At 31.7% G+C, this 25,432-nt stretch overlaps 2 protein-coding genes across 2 annotated transcripts; both read right to left on the bottom strand.

Annotated features, from left to right (window-relative positions):
* Positions 1 to 1,836: 1,836 nt before the first annotated feature.
* On the bottom strand, positions 1,837 to 5,776 carry LOC129891421 (heptahelical transmembrane protein 1-like). The gene is made up of 4 exons (XM_055966783.1): positions 5,374 to 5,776; positions 4,566 to 4,658; positions 3,234 to 3,291; positions 1,837 to 2,785 (listed from the first exon to the last, which is right to left on the bottom strand). The coding sequence occupies exons 1-4, from the start codon at positions 5,664 to 5,666 to the stop codon at positions 2,096 to 2,098; spliced, it is 1,134 nt and encodes a 377-aa protein (XP_055822758.1). The 5' UTR covers positions 5,667 to 5,776; the 3' UTR covers positions 1,837 to 2,095.
* Positions 5,777 to 11,505: 5,729 nt separating this feature from the next.
* On the bottom strand, positions 11,506 to 20,999 carry LOC129891422 (probable sucrose-phosphate synthase). The gene is made up of 13 exons (XM_055966784.1): positions 20,641 to 20,999; positions 20,307 to 20,396; positions 18,151 to 18,392; positions 17,791 to 17,854; positions 16,910 to 17,608; positions 16,206 to 16,319; positions 15,983 to 16,114; positions 15,701 to 15,877; positions 14,777 to 14,830; positions 14,603 to 14,665; positions 13,559 to 14,497; positions 13,104 to 13,231; positions 11,506 to 12,214 (listed from the first exon to the last, which is right to left on the bottom strand). Exons 1-13 carry the CDS (start codon positions 20,821 to 20,823, stop codon positions 11,935 to 11,937), a joined length of 3,165 nt encoding a protein of 1,054 aa, XP_055822759.1. The 5' UTR covers positions 20,824 to 20,999; the 3' UTR covers positions 11,506 to 11,934.
* Between the last annotated feature and the right edge of the window lie 4,433 nt (positions 21,000 to 25,432).

A 25,432-nucleotide genomic window follows, 5' to 3' on the forward strand; every position in this document is an offset into this window, starting at 1 on the left:
GAAAATATTTAGTAAAACCTACGTAAATCACACAGTGTAAAGAGCTAATTATCATTCTTCTTTATCCCTTTTCAATTTACAGAAATTCCTTAAAAATAAGATAATCCAAATAAATTAATTCAGGAATCTGGATACATTAATTAAGATTTTATGTATCAGAAGGTAACATTTAAAGTATGATACATTGAACATAGAGATAATTTATGAATCAAAATTAATGTACCTGGATTACTGAATTAATGTATCCTGATGGAAAGAAAAGATTTTTAAATTTTTTTCAAATGGATGGGAATAATGGAAAATATGGTAAATAAAAAAGTGTAATTATCCTCCCTAAAACCCACGTTGTGGAATTTCACTGGGTTGTTGTTGTTGTAAAAAAGTGTAATTATGTAATTTTTTCAAATACTTATCCTTAAATGTCCTATTACTTTTATACCTCTTTTTATTTTAAAATGACATAAATTTATTTTAAAATTCACGCGCTAACACTATGCTGACGTCAATGCCCATTTTACATGATACTGATAGGATATCAATATACCGATGGAGTATCATGGAAGATTAAACTTAATCCTATATTAGACCAATATGGTATCAATGTACCGATGATGTATCACAAAGAATATATTTACTAATTTAGAGTTTTAGAAATAAGATTGTGATTTTAATAATTTTCTCTTAATTGTTTTATTTTTATTTCTTAAAAAAAGAGTTCAATCCTATATGATACCGAAAGAGTATCAATATACCGATGGAGTATCATAGAGAATTAAGTTCAATCCTAAATGATGCCGATATGGTAGATACCGATGGACTATCACGGAGGATTATTTCATATCAGTGATGCTGACGTCATGCAAGAAATTAAAAACGAAAAAGTGAAGTAAGAGGATAAATAGTTTGGGTTATGAGTCTATTAAGGGTAATAGTTTGGGTTGGGTTCAATTTGAATAAATTATTTCACAATTGAGTCTGTTTTGTGTATTTTTCCCAAAAAATATTAAATGAGCCCCATGGGCTAATGGATGTTGGCCCATTGGAGGGCTACATTCTGATTTAATTTTGGGCTAGGATTCATGATCCAAGTGAAGAGACTTGTTCCTTGTTGAGATTCCCTTTAAGGGAGATTGGGAGAATTGTTACAACAATATATCGGTGAAATTTCATAAGTGGAGTATGGGAAGGATAGAGTATACGTATATCTTATTTGTATCTCGTAAAAGTAGAGAGATTATTTTTAGAGAATCGTTAAGGAACCAATATTTACTAGTTAATTAGTTCTATAGAAGAGGTTCCTTGAGAAATGAAACTACTCTGGAGTCGAGGCGTAATTGCTTTAAAATCTCATGGTCGTCTTATAGGAAATAGATAATTCATTATTGGAGAGACATTTAGCGACTAAATTTATACTCTGAGGCAGAACTTGTGTGTTCAGAAATAAGTTTATTGTATGAACTTGTTAAATCACAATGTTTTGAAACTAAACTTGTATATGCACAAGGCAAAACTTGTGCCTAGTGAATTATTTTTAACTTGAAAACTTTGTTTGCCTTGCGATTTTTTTTAATATTATTTTTTTAAAAAATTTGGGGTACCTTTATCGGTTCTTTTACTACTTAAAGTACTGAAGGATAAAATTAAAGACATGAATTTGAGAGGTAAAAATAAAAAACCACGTCAAAATAAAGTGGAGTAGAAGTTAGCCCATTTGTACAAAGCATTGGTTCATATTTCAAGCAGATGTACAAAACATATCAAAGCCAGAAAATATGATTAAATTATATGTATTCTTACTTTAATATTTCTTCAAATGAAATAGCAAAATAATAATAGTGACAATCACTAAAAAAATCTCTGTGTTTTAATTTAGCTTTAAATTGTATACATTAGAAGTTCATTACATATATAACAAATGAATGATTCTTCCTATATCTTAAAGGGTAAAAAAAAAACATTCACACCTTGTATAACACAAAGCAATACCTTACATCAAATATTTTTTTAAATTCAAATAAAAAATGAAGTATGATAATAATATTCTTTTCTTTCCCCTTTTTTCCCTTTGGTAAAATAAAGTCATATTGCATTTAATTTATTGTGTGTTACACCCCAATCGACTCCTATATTCCAAGAACACTTGTGCAGCACCATAGTGTGACAATGCACCTAAAATCACAAATACATGAAATATTTGATGACTATGACCAGCTAGGTCAAAAAATCCAGGTCTCCATCTCTCCGGGATTCGTGTAATGTAAAACATAGTTCCGATTAAATAAGACAACGCCATGGCTAACTCGTACGCTAGCGTGATGTTTCTTTCAGGTTCGTTCCAGTTCAGTATTACTGCATGGACAGCAGGTATCAAGCCGAAGAATCCCATGGACATGAACAGAATAGCACGGAATGATCGATACTTCCCGGTCGAAAACACGGGGGATAGGAGGGTGATGATGGTGCAAATTCCCATGATTGTGATCCCACTTAGGTACACAATTTGCCAATGTGGTGAACATTGAAAAATGTAGTAAATTGGTGGAAAGAATGAGGTGATTATCATGACTGTGATTCCAACATAGTCCAATCTCAACAAGATGATGTTTAGCTTGTGGGAATGGCAACAAAATAGGTGACAAATGCTACTTGAAAGTAGACAAAACATTGAACCAACTAAGAATACATAAAATGGCCATGTTGTTTCACTTTGTAACCTCTTTGTTGACATCACGTCATTCAATTGTAAGTGTTGGTCCTGCTTCAAATCAATTAGTCTAGATGGACCCTGAAAGAAAAAAAGGGTTTATGTTAGGAGAAGTTATACATTTGTAATATTTATAGTTCATTAGCCAATATACATATAGTATACACTAATAATACATGTGTTACACATCTATCGGGTTTTTTTGGGGTGAAAAGCCAATTAAGTCAATTTTCCTGACTTTTGTTTAACACATTGGACATTTGGCCAAAAATAATTATAGACACTAGCCAAATAAGACAGTCGTATAAAGTACATATGTACTATACAAAAGCTATACGATAAATATATATAAAATATGTATTTTATACATTTATTTACGAAGAATATACATGTGTGGGGCTATTATTTTGCCATGGGGTAAATGTGTAACTTAACATGTTATAATTAACTTGTTATTTATTTTATTCATGTTTCATAGAATTGAAGAAAATGTAACTTTTTTTTTTGAAGAATATGAAAAGTGACTCACTTGGAAAAATTCCTTTGAATTATTAGATACATTTGCATCACCACTCCCTTGAAAGTTCCTACAAGATAGAATCAAAATTTAATACATTAATTATACAATAACGGGATGGTAAGATATATGTAGATATTATTCTTATTTTTTGAGATAAAGATGTTGTTTTCGATATACTTTCGATTCAAAAAAGGTGAAATAAGCAAGATTGAAAAGAAAATAACGATAACAAAATAGCAAGATGAACAAGACAAATAAATAAGCTGTATATATTAGTAAGAATAGAAGGAAAAAAATACTATGGAATACTAACTAAAATTACTAAAAGTACGATAACACTCCATTACCTACTATTACCTCCGTCCCATATTAGATGGGCATCTTACTAAAAATGTTTGTCCCATATTACTTGATCACTTGCTAAATCAAGATAGAATTAATTAAATTTTTCTTATTTTATCCCTACAATTAATATGACCTTTTGAATGTAAACAATTTCCAATACTAATTTTTTTTATACTTTATGTATATTGCATTGATATAAATAAAGGATAAAATGGTAAAGTCTTCCAATGTATTAATGATTTCTTAATCACCTGTAAAGTTGGAAGTGCTCATCGAATATGGGATGGAGGTAGTACCCTTCTACCCTGATTCTCGACTTCTATATCCTAATCTTAATTACAACAAAATTAAACAATTCTTTTTTGGATTGATATAAATTCCCAAAATTTGTTGGAGGTTGGGACTTATGGCAACGACTTTAATGAATCACATACCTATAAATTATTATTTTTTATATACAAATAAAAAGGGACGTATTTATGGAATGTAGTTGGAAGTTTGATGGCCAACAACGCCATAAAAGCATATGCTAATAAATTTAACTACTATTCAATCAACCAACTTTTTAGATATTTATTAAAATGGACCCCTTTAAAAGTGTCTTTTTAGCTGTCACTAGGTATTATTATCTCTGGAAATAATTCAGCTCTTTTTAAAAAATAAAATAAAATAATTAAAATTTGACTTCGTACTTGTTTTGAAATTCAATAGTAGAAAATAAGAGACTTATGATTTTGCTGGAAAATTAGCAACAACAACAACAAAAAAAGATTTTATAGGTTAGGTGACCTAACTCTATTTTATCTTGCCTCAAAGTAATATTAAAAATTAAAAATTTATCTCTTTTAAGTTACTTTAGAAATAAAGAGTTTTCGGATTATGAGATACAAATATAAAATCGTCTTTATTATATATGGAGCATTTTATTCTAATATAAAATTTTCAACAAAAAAATAAATCTAAATCACGTCTCAATACCAAATTTAAGTGACTTACCAAATAAACATAGTCATGAAATCAGAGAGTTGAGGCACTTGCACTATATTTGATAGTGTTAATGCCACAAATAGAATAAATCCAAGTAAATGCCTGCAAAATAGAATTAAAAAAAAGTTTAACTTTCTCTAAACTAGGAGAAATAAATAAATAAATAATTTACCTCTAACAAATCCAATTTTAAGATTTAACCAATTACAAGAAAAGAGCAAAAGAATTTAACTTCTTAACACATGTTTTTTCAAATTTTATACTATTAGATCACTTTATAATAAAAGTTATAAGTAACCATCATCTAAACGATAACTAGCACAAAATAAAGTAGATTACCTATTAACAACATATATTAATATACACTGACAGATGGGTAGTATAAAATTCTTTTTCCTGACTATAATACACTACTAAAAAAAACGTGAATTTCCGAAGGTTGTATTTTTAAAATAAGGGGTTAAAAATATGAAACATATGAAGAAGGTAAAAGAGGTTTAATATCTACTATATATATACATAAAAATAATTCTAATCATATATAAACAATGTACGTTCAGATGACCCCTCGATCCTACCTAGCTCCGCCCTTAAATAGAACTTAATAGTTTTGGTGCAAAAATCCACTTTATAACATGTACAACTAATTTATCAAGAACCTAGTAAGCTGTGTTTTTTAAAATTCAGAAACTCAAAGTTTTAGCTTGTGTCGTCAGAAATAGGAAAATTCCATTGAAAATATTTTCGATGAGCGACGGAATTCGACGATTTTTTTTCTTAAAAAAAATAAAAAGAGAGATAAAGATAAAATACTTACGTCCAAACATTAAGAGTTTCATTATGCCAACGAAAAATGCTTAAAAGAGCTTGTTTAATAGGCCAATTAACTCTATAATAATTGAGAATAAACTCATTATCCTTCATATATCCTGGCAATTCTTCATAACAAACCAAAGGGTAATTATTATAATTATTATTATTATTATTATAATTTCCCCCTTTGTTTGTTGTTTTCTCAATATTCTTCTTGCAACTTTTGTTTTTCTGATTTTCCTTTTCTTGATTCATATTTTTTCTCTTCCAAACAGACCCTTTGGAGGTTTTGATCATTCCTTCTTTAATCAATGTGGAATTGTAGAGAAAGAAAAGAAAAATTATTTGTTTTCTTTTGTTTTTTTGGAGGTGTGTTTGGTTGAGTAATAAGTGAAGGTTTTTAGGGTTATGTTAGAAAATATGAGGAGGAGAATAGAGTATTTATAGAGTTTTTTTTTTGACTTCTAAGACTTTTAATAGTTAGGTCATCAATAACTTCTTCAACATTTTTAAAAACTTTTTGGTACACGTGGCATCTAAATTTCCAATTTAATTGGTGACTTGTTATATTATTAGTTTTTTCTGATTTATTTTAATTGTCATTTTTTTCATGCCTCTTAAGAAAATAATAACTAAAAGGGTAATTTGATTGAATTATCCTTAATTATTCTATTTTACTCGTCCACTATAGTTAAAAATAAATATTTATTTTAAAATACTAAAAAATAATTTACCACTTTTAGTTTAAAATTTACCCTTATTATTAATTGTTAGTATATAAATAATTGTTATTTCCTCGGGTTATTTTTATTTATTATAATAAATAACGTATCTTATTTTAAACTTTTATATCTCATATTTTAACAAAATTTATTTATCGATATATACACGTATTGTGCTTCGAGCAACCTACCTAAAATAAATGTGGAGAATATTAGCTGATCATAATTACAAGTCAAGTAGAAATTATTATCTTTATATAACGGTTGTTAATTAATTTGTTACACGTAAGGATAATGGTTGCTAAGATGAAAAGATTACTCTTTGAGTAGCTAAAAAGTCATAACAAACGTTTAAGCAATTTTACGGCCGCATACAGAGTCATCTTTGTTACGGAGCATTTTATTTTTTAATGTAAAACTTTTCGGTATAAATTCCAATTTAATCAGGCTTCAATGTGGGTACCAGACATTGAATGGAAAATCAAAAGAAAAAATAAAAATTCATCCTTTTTAGGATAATGGTACTCTCTTTGTCTTAAATTATTTGTCGTGAATTTTCATTTTCAAGAACAATTAATATAATAATAATCAAAAAAAAAGAAAAAAATTATCTTAAATTTTTAAAATAATAAATAATTTGAGACAACTAATTTAAAAATCACAATAGATAATTTGAAACAAAGAGAATATTTTTCCTTTTGTGGAAAAACATACTTTTATAATTATTAGGAACAAAACAGTCCCTCCTCGATATTGGTGCATTCTTATAATTATGTGACTTAACAAAAATATTAAAGAAACAAACGTTAAAATTAATATAATCGTGAAATTTATCTTAACTTGTGACACTCGATTAGTGCCAAGTAAATTGGAACGGAAAAAATACCACTAAATCACAAGTATAATCATCATTTACCACGCAATGCATCCTCCAAATCCAAATGTATTTTTTATGCATAGGTATAAATACTTGAAGTATTTTTTTTTATATTGTTAGGTCGGATCAACTTCCACATATCTTAGTTATTTTATCGAGTTTGTACTTCTCAGCAATATACAGTGGGCTGAGTCATTTTTATCAAAGGAGTGTCAATTAACATCCCTATGTTAAAAAAATACGTTTGAATTTTTTTAACTTTTTCGTATATTTATTTTTATTACATATTTTGACTTTCTTAGTAAAAATTTTAGATATGTCAATATCGATATATTTATAAACTACTTTCAATGAAATAATGTTCACATGTTGAGTGTCCACCTAGTACTTTGAATATGAACATATATATATATATATATATATTTAAAAGAGTGGGAAATGAGCAATGAGTAGATGAAAATTTTCCTACCAATTTTGGTTGAGGAAGCTAAGCTAATTTTTAGCTTCAATTTTCCTTTACTCAATTTATAGTCTGAAGTGCTTGGAATATGCTTCTTTAGGCAACATTGAAAAGTATAATATTGTGAAACTTGTACATATTATAGCAAACAATGATTAGGGATTAATTAGTAACTTTTGGTTCCTTAATTATTAATAAATTCTAACATTTAATATTTGTGGTATTTGAAAGCACATATTTTAATTAATTAAAAATTAAATATATTAAATCATATATTACAAGAATCAAAATCAGAATTTATCAATAACTACGTACGAAACTAAGGGTTTATTTGGTTGGGGAACAGTTTATTTCGGGATTAATTATCCTATCCTTATGTGGGATAAAAATAACACTACAATCCTAGGATAACAAATTCCAAAATAATTTATTATACAATTTTATCCAATCAACCGTAGGATAAATTCATTCTAAAATTAATCTCAAAATTAATTATTTCTTTATCTCTCGTATCAAACAAACCCTAAAAGTGACATTATCCATAAATCCTAATGATTAGCTAAGCAATTAGGCAAAACTATCTTGCTTGGTGAGGACAAGTGGCCAACAATTTTGCTTAATATCTTTCTTTTGTTGCCCTTAAGAAACTTCAAAAGCTTAACCTAAATTATTATTTTTTAAACAAGTGGAAATTGTTATCATCAAATTTACACATTCATAAGGTTTAAATTTGTGTTAATGTTACCAAATTATTACAGTAATTTTTTTAAAACAAAAAGGCCAGTCAACTTTACTTAAATAGTATATTGCAAAAGTCACTAAACTATTATTAGTTTGTAAACAAAAAAAAATCATTTTTTATCTAATCATCATCGATTCTTTGATCGCTCCGAAAAAAATATAAAGTACTCAAAAATGATCTAAGTAATTGAATAGCAGAATTACTATGACTTTAGCCCTTGGAAAGTTTACCAAGTAATTTCTCTCCATTCATATTTTTTTTCTTTCCAATTTTGGTCTCAATACTGATTATAGATACGAACAAATCACTCAAAGTGTAGATTTTAAATTTTCTTTTTAATGAAATATAGTAATAGGTAACTCTATAGACTAAGTATCTCACATTCACGCATAATTCGAAAAGAAAAAAAAAAAGAGAGGCTACATCCCTAAGAAAATGTATGCTTGATCTTATGACCTTATTACTCTCTAAAAAGGGCTAATGCAGGATAAATTCTGCATACATATTAACCTCTTCAAATTCAATTTATGTGATCACACTAAATATATTGTATAATAAAATAATGTTGAGAAAATGGTTAAAGTACAAAAAGTGGAATACATAACAAGTTTATTTATTTTTATAAAAAAACATTTATATCTAGGTATATAATATTCATAAAGTCACTCAAACTAAATTAACTATAATTAAATACTTAAAATATACATAATAAAAAGTTAGGGCATTCGAGATAGATAATTGAAGATGTTAAACGTATGAATGTCCTAAATAATATATACGACATGAATCACCTAAGATGTAAATTTGAAAAATGTGTCACCATTTAAGGCGTTAGTTTCATGAAACTTAAACATTTTATAATCGTATTGAAACTTGTATCGAATTGATTTTTCATTAATTTTTTAAGGAAAAAAATTATCGATAGGTACGAGAAATAATAAAGATTCAAATTCATTGAGATTTGAATTTTGAAGGCGTGTGGTATGGGTGGGAGTTGGGTAATTAATAAACCAAATTTCGTTTTCTTTAAATAGGAGAGTTGACTTTTTACTTAATATTTAAAATTGAATTTAAGTTATGGACATTAATAGTGTAAAAACAATTCTTATATTATTACTTTTTTCGTTTCGAGAAGGTGTTTAGTCGGACACTAAGTCTAAAAATGATAAAAAGACTTTTAAAATTTGTGGTCTAAAATAAATAGTATGTGTCGCTATAAATCATTTTAATAAGAATAAAATGAGAAATTTAAAGTTAAATTATTACGAAATTTAGATTTTTATCATTCTTTTTGAAACTGTCTCGGTGCACTTAAGCTCCCGCTATGCGCAGGGTTCGGGGAAGGGCCCGACCACAAGGGTCTGTTGTACGCAGCCTTACCTTGCATTTCTGCCAGAGGCTGTTTCCAAGGCTTGAACCCGTGACCTCCTGGTCACATGGCAGCAACTTTACCAGATACTCCAAGGGTAAAGAAAAAGCATCCATAACATATATGGAGATTTTATGATTTAATAATGTTAATATGTATAATTAAAGAAGGTGATAAAATTTTAAGCCGTTAACTCATCTACATAATGAGCACTTAAGAACACGCGCAAACACTTTTACAAAAAAATTGAGTGGGAAGTGTAAGATGACTTTATCATATATTCAAGTGTTCAATCAAAAAAAATCATAATTTGAATGTACTATAAATGCAATTTACTTACAAATTTAAAGTTCATTCAATTATATTCAGTCGTATTGAATCTCTTTGGCATATGAAAAAGCTTCTAGTGTAGTGTCAAAAACTAGTTCTAAATTGCTGACATGAATGATAGGACAGTGCTAAAGCAGTAATATCTATGAGTCGTTCTTGATGATTTCCCATTCCTTCCTTACCGAGTCGCCTCTCTTTATTGAATCTCATTATCAGAATTTTTGATTCCGTCACTAATGTGGGGGTGGGGGGGGGGGGGGGAGGGGAGGTGCCTTCTAACTAACAGCTAACATATGTAAGGTTATTGCTGACAAATCAGTTGTATATGAATTGACTTCCTTAGCTGTTTTGATTATCCCATTTTTGCAAGTCCTATGCATGACTTGCTTTCACATTTCAAAGCCCATTACTTTCATTACTAGACATTTGGTACTAGTTATTAGGAACAAAAGATGAGCTAGTGGCTGGAACATTTATTAGGACTTTAAATGATAACAACAACAAAAATACTCAATATAATTTCATATGTAAAATTTAGAATGAATAAAATTTACGTAAGTCTTATGAGATTTTTTCAATGTTTAGTTCTACACACGTTTTTTTCCAGAGGTCTATAATCATTATATGGCATCAGAGTTACATCTTGTATGAAAATATTATAGATGCAAGATAGAAAAGAGGAGTGAATGCTTTCTTTTTTGCCATTTTTTCATCCGTAAATTGTTAGTCAACCCATTTGTACACTCTATGCGATCAAATATTTCTTATACGCATGAGTTTTATACTAAGTATCAAACTTACCCTGAAACTATTTATAAATAGTCAATTAAGAAGTCTCACATTTACTAGCATTGCATCTAAGATGCAGTCATCGATTCTCCCTAAATGTTTCTATCTCGCGGAGATCAAGAGATTGTTTCAAAAAGAAGAGGACATTAAATAATATGCCATTTATTTATTTATTTTTAATTTTGGATGATGAGAACCAATTTAAATGTGAACACTTTGTAGAGTCAAATGTTAGTACACCGCGTGTGCTCATTTATTTGTATTTTTGTTGCTCATGATATAATGTAAGTAGTCCATTCTTTCAAGTTGTAAGGTAGTTGAGCTTTAATTTTGTATCAAAACGTCATCAAGTTTGGACCGTCATACTCAATAAAGAGAGAAAATTTGGACTTCGAAAGAAAATAGATCCTACTACTCGTATTATCAATATGTCTAAAAAGGGTAGTATACATAAACCTTATCCCAACCTCAAAATAACATATCTAAAAAGAATAGAGTGCACACACCTTACTTCAACCTTGTGAGATAGAGAAATTATTTTCGGAAAAAAAAAACTTTTCAATTGAAGTCTTCTCTACAAGTACGTTTTTCAACTATTAGGTCAAAGTTAACACTTTAGTTTGCATAAGACTACACAAGCATTATCGTTCATTGGTTTTCACTTCAAGTACTGGAAAAGACTACTCAAGTTTTGATGTGAATTTCGTCTGAATGCATATTATACATTTAACAGTTTCCTTCCTTCCTCCCAAACCTCACCTATGAAATTACACCGAGTATGTTGGTACTGTTGCAATTGACAACGAAAAGACCAACAAAGATAATATGGAGACTTCTGATCCCAAACTAAAGTAGCATCACACACAAGTTGCCTGATATGAAAACAAATCCGTTATAAGAAATGTCAAGTGCACCTCTTTACATAACGGATGATCAGATCAGCCCATCCAGAGAGTTCAAAAAATCTGATAACGCATCGATAATGCCTTCCGAAGGATGTATATGATAATTTACATGATCAGGCATGTTTATAAGTTGATTTATTTTTTTCTCGCAGTATATGAACCGAAACAGGTTCTGCCGAATGTCACAGCAAAAGAAATTCTACAACTCTACAGCACTGGTTCTTGCATAAAGCTTTCAAAGGACTCATCTAATTTTGTAGTCTGTTGAAAAGTATTAACAGCTTCAAAAGACAAGCCAAATGTATGGCCATTCTTTTCATGGCGTAATCTTAGCTCATATAGGTTTTTGACAATCAAACGGGAAGGGTATATTATCCTTTGAGTACCCCTAGTTTCTCCAGTAAGGAACGGATTTCGGTGCTGCTACATTCCTCATCTGCTTGGATGACATTAGGGCTGTCGAATGGTAAAACATCAGATAGCGGGTAACTCCTACTACCGTGAATTAAGCTGCTTGCATTGGTGCAGAGTCCTTTCATTATGACAGCCTTCCGTAGACCACCAATCAATCCTTCATAATCAGTATCACCACTTTCTCCAACGAAAACCACCAACTTTGACAAGTCCATTCCCCATCGCAGATACAAGTACCTGTAGACAATGTTACAGTCAGTAAAATAACATTCCAAAGTATCAAAACATACTACCAGTGGACAAAAGCTTTCTGCCTCAGGTTAAGCTTTAATGTTTTCTCCCCCCTAAACACGTAGAAGTGATCCCCCTCTATAGTTCGAAACCAATCAGGATACGATCCAGAATGACAGCAAGATTATTATAGCATGTCTTTGACTGGCAGGGGACAGCAGAGCTGAAAAGGATATGACCTCAAAACCACTATATTCACGGATAAACATAAAGACTAGAGAGTGTTATGTCGTCATTTGGAGAAATAACAGGAGGTTGGCCAATAGACGTGGAGCCTCTTTTCTGGACCCAGATAGTGAATATCACAACCACCACAAAACATTTAAAGCAGTTCAGTAATCGTATCCATTACTTATCAACTATGACCAAGCTTTAATTGTACATTGATGTTATTTTGACTATGTGAACACCTAAAAAGCACTAACAAAATCCTGGTAGGAAGAAAAGACACAAAAAAGAATTGCAGCCCCAATCCCTGCCCCGCCATGTTTTACACTGATGGAGGGTAAGAGGTAACAAATAAAAATTGAACTAGCCAAGAGCACCAAAATGGGACACATAATGAACACAACCACCTTCCAAGGTACGGGTGGAGGACCATGCGATTTCAGACAGCATGCCACTCATATTCAGTCTCTCAGAGATAAAAGAAAAAGCGTATGAAAAAAAATTGATTAGTAAGTGTAGTTCAACAAAGTCAAAATATTTGATATGTATTCTAAAGCTGATGTACTGTAGATATGTCAATTTGAATATCAGAAGGTGACAACTTCAAACAGAATAGTTGGCAGAGATACCCCAGTAACCTTCTGGCAGATGGAACTAAAAACATTACCTGAGAGCTTGGGACCGAGATGCCAGTACAGGGATCACATTAATCCTACTCCCATTTTGACAATGAACAGCATGACAACGAAGTGCCTGAATTCGCATTACTTTTCTAAGTTCTTTAACTGGAGGAACCTACAAAAACAACAAAATACAATCACTTAAAAGTGTGCAACTAAAAATCCTATTGACCTGCAATTGCATTATAACATCAGATGCTTGGAGAAAATAGATATCAGATGTTTCAAAGAATATCTAACACAAGCCTGAATCAATAACTTGCTTTGATGCAGCAACCAGCATCAGTGAGAGCAAATTCTCGAAGCAAAAAAATATGAAAGCTTTTGCTACTGCATTGAACCACCCCCAGGGTGGTGACAGGAGGTGTGATCAAAGAATAAAAGAAGAGAAATTGAGAAGGGAAAAGGAACATCAAAAGATGGGGAAAACAAGTCAATTTACCGTCCCAGGCTTGCAGACTTTGAAAGTATAGCAGTAGTCAGCTGAATTGTCTTCATCCTCAACAACAATGTGATCTTCATTTTCACCCTTCCTGTCAATGATAGAAGCGGCCCAACGCACCAAAGTCTTCCTCAACCCTTCGCCCCCCCAACGATACTCAATATGTGAGTGATAGTACAAGTCAACTACAAAAGGATTTTGTTCAGAGTGGAAGGACGAATAATAAAGATCACCACCACTATTGCATATGTAAGCATCAAAATCAGTTGGATTCATGCCCTCTGAAACCAGGAAAGACTGTACTTCTGATATATTGAAAGATGAAGCCAGGATAAATCCAATGGAACCCTCTGCCCTTTCCTTCTCTACAGCTTCAAATATCTTTTTCACACTTCCAGAGAGTCCTGAACTAGCATCACAATCCACTGCAATAACAAAAATATGCCGTCTCCTCCTTATCGCTGGGAATTTACCAGCACCAGGATTCTGGTCTGCCTTATCTGACGACCAAGATTTTGGTGTACTCTTCAGTGCACCCTTAGACCAGGACAAAACAGCATTCTCTAACTTGCTCTTTCGAACTTCGGGGTCTAATGTATTATCAGCATTTTCTTTATTATCATTCTTTTCCCCGTCTAATGAAAATCTCAAATTCAGAGATATATCGTGAATATCTCTCAACGAATCACTAGGTGAATCTGTTTCTGAATTTTCTTCATCATCATCATCGGATCTCAGCCAGCGTGGTTGCCTTGGTTTGCAGCTAGCTATCCGGGATAAATAAGTTTTACAGTGCTCAGGCCATGAGAAAAGGTGGATATTTTTTAATCCATTTGCCCTGCATTTAGCCCACAGTTGCTTACCAGCAACCAGCTTCAAAAGAGCATCAGCAATTGCCTGCTGATCATGGGGATCTACTAAGAGACCATTGTCAAGAACCTGCAAACCGACTGAAGATCAATTCGAATCTAAATTGGTTGGAAGTTTGTCAGAACATAATGGAAAGCATAAAAGACAGGATATGAAATAAATGCAGCAGTGTACCCTATGAATATCAACAGGTCCTCCATTTTTTGTGGCTACCATTGGGAGACCATAAGCTGCTGCCTGTGCAAGGGAGATAAAAGTGCATGGTTCAACAAAAAAGAATCACCAACTTATGATGAAGAATAACAAAATCACCAACTAAAGCTTGAACCACTGAGTGAAGAAGAATACCTCAATCAAAGTCAGTCCAAAAGGCTCAATGAAAGCTGGATTGATAAAAACACCCTGTAAAAAGGAAATTCAAGAAGGAAGTATCATAATATTGTTTATCTAAGCCACTACTAGCTGAAGGGGATATAAGCATGCTACCACAATATCTGTATTTCCGCACCTGCGTATGAGGCTATGAAAGAGGGAAAAAATACTCCTGTTCCATGCACATTTCTAGAAATAGCTGAACCAACTTTAAGAGCATCATCTAGAACTATTTGTCCACATTTTTTATTCATGAAGGGGAAGCCGTGAAGGTTTCTTATGTAGTATGCCTCAAATATAAGAGTTGCTCTTCTGTCCACTATCATGAGAAAATCCTACCGGCCCTTTCTATCTATTCTGTTAATTAGATGTGACTTCAGGTGTGCACATGAGAAAGAGAGACATGTTAGGACTCATTTATATTACAGGAAATATGAGGAAGATGATGCCAAATAGTCTTCTCCACGTTTTGAAACTGGAAAACCCGGATAATGGCTTTCAGGCAGTTCAATACTCAGGTCCACTTGGCCTATTGGACACCCTCAGTCTAATTTCGCTTTCGATGTTGCACTAAATTGATTTCCATATTTCACATTGACTAAAAATCATTACTTATCTAATTGACAAGTAACATCCTCCTGTGGTTTCTTTGTCTTGGTATAATCTGCTCATGCACAAAAAGAGTAATGATGCGCTGATAAAATGCAAAGTAATTGTTTCATATACCATGGGATACTTTCCACATATTACCTATTGGAAATAGAAAAAGAAACACTACTACATACAAAAATAATGGGAACATATTCAACCAAGAAGTGCCACACCCTACATGTACAATCAATCAATACAACTAAGGGAGTGAAAGAACAATGCACTTGAAATTAAAATGACAGACGGTACCTTAGTCTTTGCAGCAAGACGGTAGATATCAGGAACATCTGACTGCTTGTGGTGTTTAGGATAAGCTACTTGACCATAAAGATCATACTTATCTATCATCTTCAAGATTGAAAGAAGAAGTGATGAATTGGTGCTAGACATTTCGTCGATGTTATCTCGATTACCCATTATCAAAGTCTGCAAAAAGAAGAAAGGAAGGAGGACCATCAATTGCACTGCTAGTTCAGCTTCCCTGCACCGTAAGGCAATTGACCTATATCACTGGTGTAAGCTCAAACTTACAAGATTAGCAAGCTCTCTCAATGGACGACATTCACCAAATGCTTTCACTAAAGTAGTGAGGTTCTTCTTGGGATCAGGCCTAGCAAGTGCGAGTATCATAGGCTTCCTTGGATTAGAAAAGAAGCGCATAATCTAGGAACAGGAAATCACATTAAAAATTAGCAAGAATGCAGAAAAAGTGGAAGGCCACTCAAAGGAGCAGAAAAATGGTGTTAACGGAAACCTCTGCCCAAATAGGTGGATCCGGGGTCTTTCCATCTTCACTTCCTTCTGTTTCACCATCCATGTCCCCTTCGTGTGGAACAATATGGTGGAACTCCATCCCAGGAGGAATTACCTGCACATGGATGCTCAGTTTATCACAAGAGGCTATTGAGAAAATTGCCAAAGCAAAATGCAGAATTGGCCAACCATTTCAGGTAAATTCAGAACAGGAAAAGGCTGTGAACCTATTTAACTTGAAGGTTTACAGCACAAGTTGTATGGTCAGCTTGAAGAATAAGAGATAAAATCAAGTTCCATTACTCATCAAAAGTCCCTTTTCACCAAGATATGTATAACAGACATATAACTATTACTAATGTTGCTGAAATAATCCCGGATTGTGAAGGAATTTTTTCTTTTAAAATCACTCATGTAATATCCTTTTTTGCCAATATATGAATAACAGACATACACAACTATTACTAATGCTGCTGAAAAAATCTTGGATTATGAAGGGAACTTTTTTCCTCAAAGCTAACTTTTTGAACTTTTCTTCTATGTAGTGATGTGAAATAATTCCACCTGCATCAAGAGCAGTGGATTTGTACCTACTTCAGAAATCACTGAACACAACTGGGATCTTCATATTTCATTGGCTTAGTGACATATCCAACTAGAAAGTGCAAGTAGATATTAGCATAATATAGAGGATCCAATACTTACAGCCATACGAGGCATAAACCTTCCATAACAGCTGACATTGCGCTTGATCCTGGCACGTAACTTACGCTCTAATATTGGATCAAACCCATCATACAAACGCCATTGCTCGTCAATTTCCTGTCTTGTACTAGTTATGACAATTTCGGAAGCGTCAAGAGTTAACTCCTCAGCTTCTATTCTCCGCATTATCTTGTACGTTGAGTTTATTTCATCCTTTGACAAACGACCTTGTCGCAACAGTTGCTCCAACTTATCTCTACCAAGCGAGTGACCAGTGAAAAGCATTGGTACATTTAAAGCACCTGACAGGAGAGCGGCTGAGTCACCAGCATCAGCATAATGTCCATGTATGGCAACAGGCCACACAGGATGGCCATTACCAATTTGCTCACCCAGAACTTTGGACATTTGAATAATATGGTTAAGTGCACCATCAACAAATTCGGGAATATAGGGCCATAGCTGTTCTTTTGGAATATATTTCTCTCTTGGTCCAAAAGGGATGCGAATAATATATGCACCACTACTCTCCCCCATCTCTGTCATCAAGCCGTCTGTACTTATTGGTGTCAGCATCTCCGTCGGCTCACCATAGCTCCAATCTACTTCTGGTGAAGATACTTGTCTAGTAAGCAAGTCAACCCGATATACACCTGGCATCGACCCTAAGGCCCTTGCAAGTTCAACAACATACTTCACCTGAAAGGCGACATAAAGATCATAAAATCTTCTTCTGCCATAGACGACAAGCAGAAGGAAAGAAAACAACGTGGGTAGCTTTCCAATGGCAAGGAGAAGAGAATATAAATTTGGATAAGCAGAAATCTAACGAGTAACCACTACTCAAGAAATATAGTTAAAACGCATGGAAGTATAATCACCTGACCACCAGTATCAGAATCCCGTCCAAGCTCCATATTCTCACCCCGAATTAAACCATGTAAACTGCAAGAATGTAGTGTTAATTAGAAAAAAAAACCATTAGACACGAAGGCTGCAACTCTTTAGTGAGACAAAAGTTTCAACTGAATGAAGCAAGCAGATAGATGCTCTGAAGCTGCAAAATCGTATTTGCTTAAACAGGAAGAAAAGACTAAAATTTGAAGAATGGTCGCTCAGGGTTTTTTAGGAACAAGGTCAAAATGGTATTTCATATTTTCTCTTCCGATATTGCACTGGAAAATGAAGTTTAACCATTCGAGTTCATCACACAATACTACAGGAAAAGGTAAGACTCACACCTTACAAGTACGATATAAAGCTTCTTTCCTCTCTGCTGACTAACCCATGCTTCCATTGTCTCAACAGAACTGATTCTAGGCAATCGGCCTCTGGTACTTTCACCATGAGATGACATTTCACCGACTATATCTCCTTTCTCTCCCTCAGATAGATCCTCTGACATATCAGCAACTGCCTCTCTGCGACCTCTCTCACGTTCTTGACGGCGTTTTGCCATCCACTGAGCTTGCTCTCCCTCAAGCTACATAAATACAAGGCTGAAATTTGAGAAAGTAGAACATGTCTATACTTCATAAAACACCATGAAATGGCAACACTTCTACAGATGAACTTTTTATAGAATGAATAGCCTACATGGAAGTGGGACCAGTAGTGCAGAATAACACAACATATCACCGACTATGGGAACTGGACAAACTATCAGGAAAGCAAATTAAAACCTACGTGAAATTTTACGAAATTGAAGTAGTGAAGATTCCAATGTCTAAATCATATTTCTCTATATAAATTGAGTAATATCAAATTTAACTATAGAAAATGACTTCCAAATGAGCAATCATTACCAACAAATTTGATGTTTCCATAAAAATCGTACATCACTTGTTATTCCCAATTAATATTGGAATGCGACACAGTTGATGGATTGGTCTGTATAAATCATTATTTACATGTAATTTTAAACTATGTTGCTCAGACTCTTCAAAAAAGTTAACCGGTGCGTGTCAGATTCTCCAAAAGTAGTGTATTTTTGGGGAATCCGACACGGGTGCGGCATGAACGAGAAGAGTCCGCGCAACTTATATTTTAAATGCATACTGACAAATATAGGTTCCCAACTATAGTAAGCAAATATTCTAATACATGGAACAAAGTAAACAGTTGACTTTTCCATTGATATAGCAAGAGATTGAACAAAATAAGCATATAAAAACACCTACGAAAATATGCAGTCAATTACATCAATGTATCCAATTGTCAATCATGTTCACCGTTATACTGCTATTTTTATTCCCATGGGTCAAATGGTGGGGAGGCTGAAAAGTTGAATTTTATTTCAGCTCAGTCTTTGTATTATTAAAAATAAATAGATAATAATAATGTGACAAGTATGTTTAAGTTTAATTATGAGGTACTCTTTTATGTTGGTAATGAAATGAGTCTGACAGAAGTAGTGAACTAAAAATTCTGAAACTGAAGTGGATCATCAAACATTCCTTAAGCCAGAGAAGTTACACAAGATTATGCAGCTACCTAGCTAGCACACAATTCATTTCACAAACTTAGATCTACTTATAACAATTAATTGTCTAAATTAATTTTGAGTTGAGAGAAACTAAAATGTGCAACTTAAGCAGGAAACGAATGGCACACATAGTAGAGTTGCAAACAAAGAGTCTAACTAAAACCATAACAGCACATTGACAGTTATACACTGCTATCCCACGGCCGCTCTGATGCATCTTTTTCCTTGCATCATTTGCCTATAAGGAACTAAAATGGAGATGGATTCCACCTTCCAGTTCTAGTCCCTCCTACTAGCAGATGGTCTCTCATTGTGTAGGAATTAGATAGTCATCCACATCAGCCAATTCATACTATATTCTTCCAGTCTTAAAAGACCAGTCAATGGTTAGATACTTAGATTTAGAAAAGGTGGCTGATTATGCACGATAGATAGAGAAAGAAAGAGATGAATATAAACCAAAAGAAAAGAGAAATGCTGCTATATTTTCTTTATGAAAAGGTTAGATAAAGGGGAATGCTACTATAATTCCTCCTACAAATTAGACAGTCGTGTGCTAAGATCAAAATCCCATGTCAATTGTACAGAACAAGTAATCCGGGTGAATCTAGGTCCATTAAGAACACTGAATTCCCTTTATCCCTTTATTCATCATTAACCAAAATGCGTTCTTCCTTTTTTTGATTTTTTTTTTCGTAATTAAGCTGTGCTTTGGCTTGAACAGAACAATTCAAACTTCCCCTGTAGCTATACCATAGTGATACTACGAATCAACCACCGGAAAAAAAATTATTTGATATGTAAAGTTGTTAACTACCACAAAATTCAAAACTTCTCATTTTCGCTAAAAAATAAGTTACAGAGAAAAATAACATACATACACAACAAAAATTCTCCAACTGAAACACACACCTGCTTTTTCTGGCGAGCCAAATTCCAAATCCTCCAACACATATTCTCGAGCCTAGTATTCCTCTCCTGCGGACTCCGAGTAGCTTGTGCCTATTTCATCCATCAAAAAAAATCACATAAAAAATAACAACAACAACAACAAAAATCGTCAAAATTCAACCACACAACGCAATCAAACAAAGCAAATTAGCAGAAAAACACATTGATACACCTCCAAAATCACATACAAAAAAACAAAAAAACAAAAAAAATCCTCAAAATTCAACTACACAACGCCATCAAACAGAGCAAATTAACAAAACATACATTGATACAGTTCCAAAATTCAACTTACTCGGATCCAAGAGCGATGCAAATCAGTCTCATCGAATCCAGTAATAACTTCCTCAACAAAGTATCTCGTCGGACTAAACCTCCCTCTTTCTCTTAACAACAACGATGACTTCTTATCATCTAGCCCTGGTCCTACATCCAATATCGCCTCTAAGTAACTGTTTATCCAATCGTTTCCCGCCATCTCCTCCGCCGCAACGCCGCCGCACTCCGCCGATTAATAGAGTAGAAGAGATGTTTCTAGATTTATGGAGGTGGTGAAATGATAAGAATAGTGAGAGAGAATTTAGAGAGAAAAAAAGAAAAAAAAGAAGCCAAAAAGGCAGAGATTCTAACAAACCAATAAAATAGGATGCTATAATATGCTAATTTATAGGAGATCTTCTCTTTAAATATATATATATTTGTCCAAAAAATATGTTAAATTAATTGTATAATTGAATGTGTTCAACTGAGAATTGACAAGTGTGAAATATGTCATTCATGGTGTTATTATTGAAAATATTTTATTTAGAGATAATGATGATATATATAGTAGATATAATCAATAAATATGACGATCAAATTAATTGTATAAATTGAATGGGTTCGACTGAGTGTGGAAAGCGTCATTCATGATGTTACGGTAGAAAATATTTTATTTAGACATGATGATGATGTATGAGGCAAATCCAATAAGTTAATAAGTCGAATTAATTGTACAAATTGAATGTGTTCGTTTGAGGATTGACAAGTGTAAAATATGTTATTTATGTTATTAATGTAGAAAAATATATTATTTGGAGATGATGATAGTGCATACGACAGATACAATTAGTAAATATGTCAAATTAATTGAATAACTTAAATGTATTCGACTGGGAATTAACATTTAAAGACTATGTGGTTCAGAAGGTAGATACAATCGGTAAATATGGCGAGTTCATTATATAAGTTAAATGTGTTCGACCGAGAATTGATAAGTGTGAAATATATCATTTGTGATGTTATGGTAGAAAATATTTATTTGAAGATGATGATGGTAAGTACGACAGATACAATCAGTAAATGTGTCAAATTAATTGCATAAATGAAACGTTTTCGATAAAAAATGACATATGTGAAATGAGTTATTCATGATGTTGCTGTAAAAGATATTTTATTTGAAGATGATGATGGTTCAGATACATTCAATAAATATGTTGAATTAATTATTGTATAAATTAGACGTGTTTAACTAAGAATACACCAGTATGAAATGAGGCGTTACAACAGCTGTTACTTTATTCGAAGACGATGATAGTACAAAAATATATTTTGTATTTTAAATCTAATTCATGTCGAAGAAACTTATTTGATAATTATTGCTAATCATTAATAGCTGTAAAAATTGCTAAATTAATAGATCTATATAATAGAATATGAGAAACGCCTAAATTAATTAGTTTCTTCAAGTTAATCTAAAACAACGTGCAAATGTCATATATAGAAAAGTGTCTTTCAAATGTATATGATATCAACTTAGAAGGAATGAGAGCTTACCATTATACTCTTCAAGGCTATAAAAGAATGAGCGTACATTTGATGAAGCGGAATCAATGAAGAAGAAAATAATTTTAGAGGAGGTTAAAGAAAATTTCAAGAATTAATTTTCTGACAATATAATTTATAGAGACGACTCAGATTTGTTGTTCTAATAAAGAAAATAGTGTTTCAATTATTCTTAAGTAATTTTAGTGACTTTTTTTATAAAACAAGTATGACTTTGGTGGAAAAAACTAAATAGAATGAGAATAATTTAAACATATAAAGTAATTTAATTTCTCTATGATTTACATACCAACATATATAAAGTCGATTTTAATAAAATTGAATATTGAATACGAAAATTTAAAAAAAATCGGGAACTGTACAAAAAGCCGCATCTCCAAATCCCGAGGCGTAAAAAAAAGAACGTACTTTCTGTAAATTATCTCCACGTAAGCAAATGGAAATGTTCACTTTTTGACTTCTTGAGAAAATTGAGGGCGCAGATTGTCAATTAGTACGAAATGTGGGTCCTTTTAAGGCAAAATATAAATAAAGGTGGTTCTTGATTTTTGAGGAATAAAAGTAGGATTATTCTTGCAATATGCTCTTTTAGATTTGCTAAACTCTTGTTTGACGAAACTACCCTCACTTATTGTGGGTCCCATTTATAATTAACTTCAAATCAAATTATTGTCCCACTTTATAAAAAAAATTCCAAAATATTTTATATGTCTCTATCTATAATATATATGATATTTTCAGTTTTTCCAAATTATTCTATATGTCTCTATCTATATGTGATATTTTTAAAGAGGAAATTTGGTGGATAATGATAATTTTATCTCAAGTTACGAAATATAGTGATAATTTATGCATTGTATTTATAAAATATGTTTATTTTAAAATAGAACAAAATATATTATATTTTTTCCGCAAGTAAAATATAATATATCTGTGCACAAATAAAATATATTATATCTATGTCACTTTCGGAAACAGCCGTCCTACATTGGTAGGAGTCAGGTCTGCGTACACTCTACCCTCCCCAGACCCCACGATGTGGGATTTCACTGGGTTGTTGTTGTTGTATTAGATACACTAGTATTATCACTCAAAACCATCCAAATCATCATTAAAATTCACTTATATGTCACTATATTTTATGAGATACACTTGTAGTTCGGATTCGAAATAAGAAAATACGTGTATGGATGTATTTGCTACTAAGCCCAAAGTCTTATTATTATTTAAAAGTGTCACTATTTTAAGTAAATGTAGGTGCTATGTATATTATATCGTGCATTTTTTTTTGGAGGAACTTTAATTATTTTTAAAAAATTATTATCAATATATTCTTCTAGTCTTGGTTTTATCTTTTGATTTCCTACCCAAATGAAAAAAGTTAATACTTCATAAATATGTAAATCCACTTAATCCACAACTAATTCACGAGATCTCATAGTCAAATTAAACTTTGATCTTGTATTTTAAACTTTGACCAATTATGATCTCAAACTAAACTTTGATTTTGTATTTTAAACTTTGACCAATTATCATCATAGTCAAATTAAACTTTGATCTTGTATTTTAAACTTTGACTAATTATGATGCTTCACCAATCATCCTTAAAATTATTGTAATTTTAATTTATTATATTCTTTAATACTTGATTCTCGTGAGAAGGTCAATTATTTTCATTGTTTCATGTTATATGATATTATTTTTATTTGACGAGTTAAACAAACATTTTTTTTTCATAAGAATATTCTCTAAAAAATAAAATTAACATATAAAATTGTAATTTATACAACTTTCATCTCAAGTTATGCGGCATATTTTCTTTTTCAGTTTGTCCTAAAATAATGTCATACTTTTTTATTTAAAATTAATTTAACTTTAAACTTCTCATTTTATTGTGATGATTTATTTCTTTGCGATCACGGGTTGACCAAGGTGTGAATGAATGGAATCATACTGTCATATTAATGACCCTTTGCTTACTTCTTTAGAATCAATAAAGTCATTTTTCTATCATATTATGACAATGTTATTATGTCAACAATTCTATTTTGTATAAATTTCAATAAATTTCTTGTCCCTTCAACATAACTTCACGAGAGCAATACCTTATTTCAATTAAGCCAACAATTATCGACCTTTCTTCAAAAGATACTCAAATCATTTGGAAAACGGCTGGCATGATAGAAAATCAATAATTAGTTAAAAAGCTTTAATAAAATATCGTGAGGGCCATGATCATAATCAAGTGCAAATTTATTTAGGTGCAAATTATTATCCTTATTTGTAAATTATGTACCCCTATTTTTATTTAAGGAGTTGAGGAAAAATGACTCGACGAACCGTTCTTCAGGCACCAACCGCATTTACTCGTTACACAAAAAACTTATAATTAACTTGTTTTAGTTCATAAATTTTAAAACTTTTTACTTTATTGTAAGACTTCGAAATTTGGTCAAATTGCCATATAAATTGATAGTTGGCATGGTTATGTAGAGTTTGAATTTAAAATTTATACATTCTTATAATAATTTTAAATTATAATACATAATAACTAATTTCATGATAAACTATTTATAAATATTAAATCAATTTCTTAATATGTGTTACACCCGCCACTGCTGAGGGACAATAATTTTCTTTTTCATTAATGTGCTTTTCAAATAAAATGATAAGAAGTGGCCCACAGTAAAAGTTCGAAGGAAAGGAAAAATGAAAAAGGGAAGCTAATGATCTAAACAAGTAGTTCCTTGTTACTATTTTTTTTGTTTTTCGTTTGGTGTTCAAAATTATTATTGAAATTTTGATTAATTTTGGATTGTGCATTATATTGAGGGTGGCACTCCAATATGATTTTTTCTATATCAAAGACTCAAATTTGATAACTCTGATTAAAGATGAAATAGTCTTATCACTACATTGCAATCCATGTTGGTTCCTTTTTACTTGTTTTTTTCACAAGTACTTACATTGTTTTGATTCTATATTTTGTTCAGATTAAACAACAAAAACGATAAATTTAGTATAGTCCTAATAAGGATTTAAAAAGAATAAAATATACATAGATTTTATCTTTATCTCAAAAAAAACAAAGAGATTATTTCGAAAAGATCAGCGACTCAAGCAAAAGAACAATATAAAAGTAAAATTAAAGTAAAAAAGAATAAATGTTTTTTTCATTTTTTCATTTTATTTCCCTATGAATAAAAAAAACTAAAGGCATAGTACATAAACAATTTAATTTTGATCTCAGTTGATAAGTAAAA

This window comes from Solanum dulcamara, chromosome 6, assembly GCF_947179165.1.
Source record: "Solanum dulcamara chromosome 6, daSolDulc1.2, whole genome shotgun sequence".
NCBI lineage: Eukaryota > Viridiplantae > Streptophyta > Magnoliopsida > Solanales > Solanaceae > Solanum > Solanum dulcamara.

Bases quoted from the DNA above. Each gene is read 5' to 3' on its own strand.
- LOC129891421 (XM_055966783.1), bottom strand. From the start codon at position 5,666: ATGATCAAAACCTCCAAAGGGTCTGTTTGGAAGAGAAAAAATATGAAT. The intron at 3,292-4,565 runs GTAAGTCACTTA...TCTATCTTGTAG, and splicing joins TTCATGACTATGTTTATTTG to GAACTTTCAAGGGAGTGGTG. The intron at 2,786-3,233 runs GTGAGTCACTTT...TTTTTCTTTCAG, and splicing joins ATTCAAAGGAATTTTTCCAA to GGTCCATCTAGACTAATTGA.
- LOC129891422 (XM_055966784.1), bottom strand. From the start codon at position 20,823: ATGGCGGGAAACGATTGGATAAACAGTTACTTAGAGGCGATATTGGAT. The intron at 18,393-20,306 runs GTGTGTGTTTCA...GTATTTATGTAG, and splicing joins TGGCTCGCCAGAAAAAGCAG to CTTGAGGGAGAGCAAGCTCA. The intron at 16,320-16,909 runs GTAAGTATTGGA...ATCCATGTGCAG, and splicing joins GGTTTATGCCTCGTATGGCT to GTAATTCCTCCTGGGATGGA.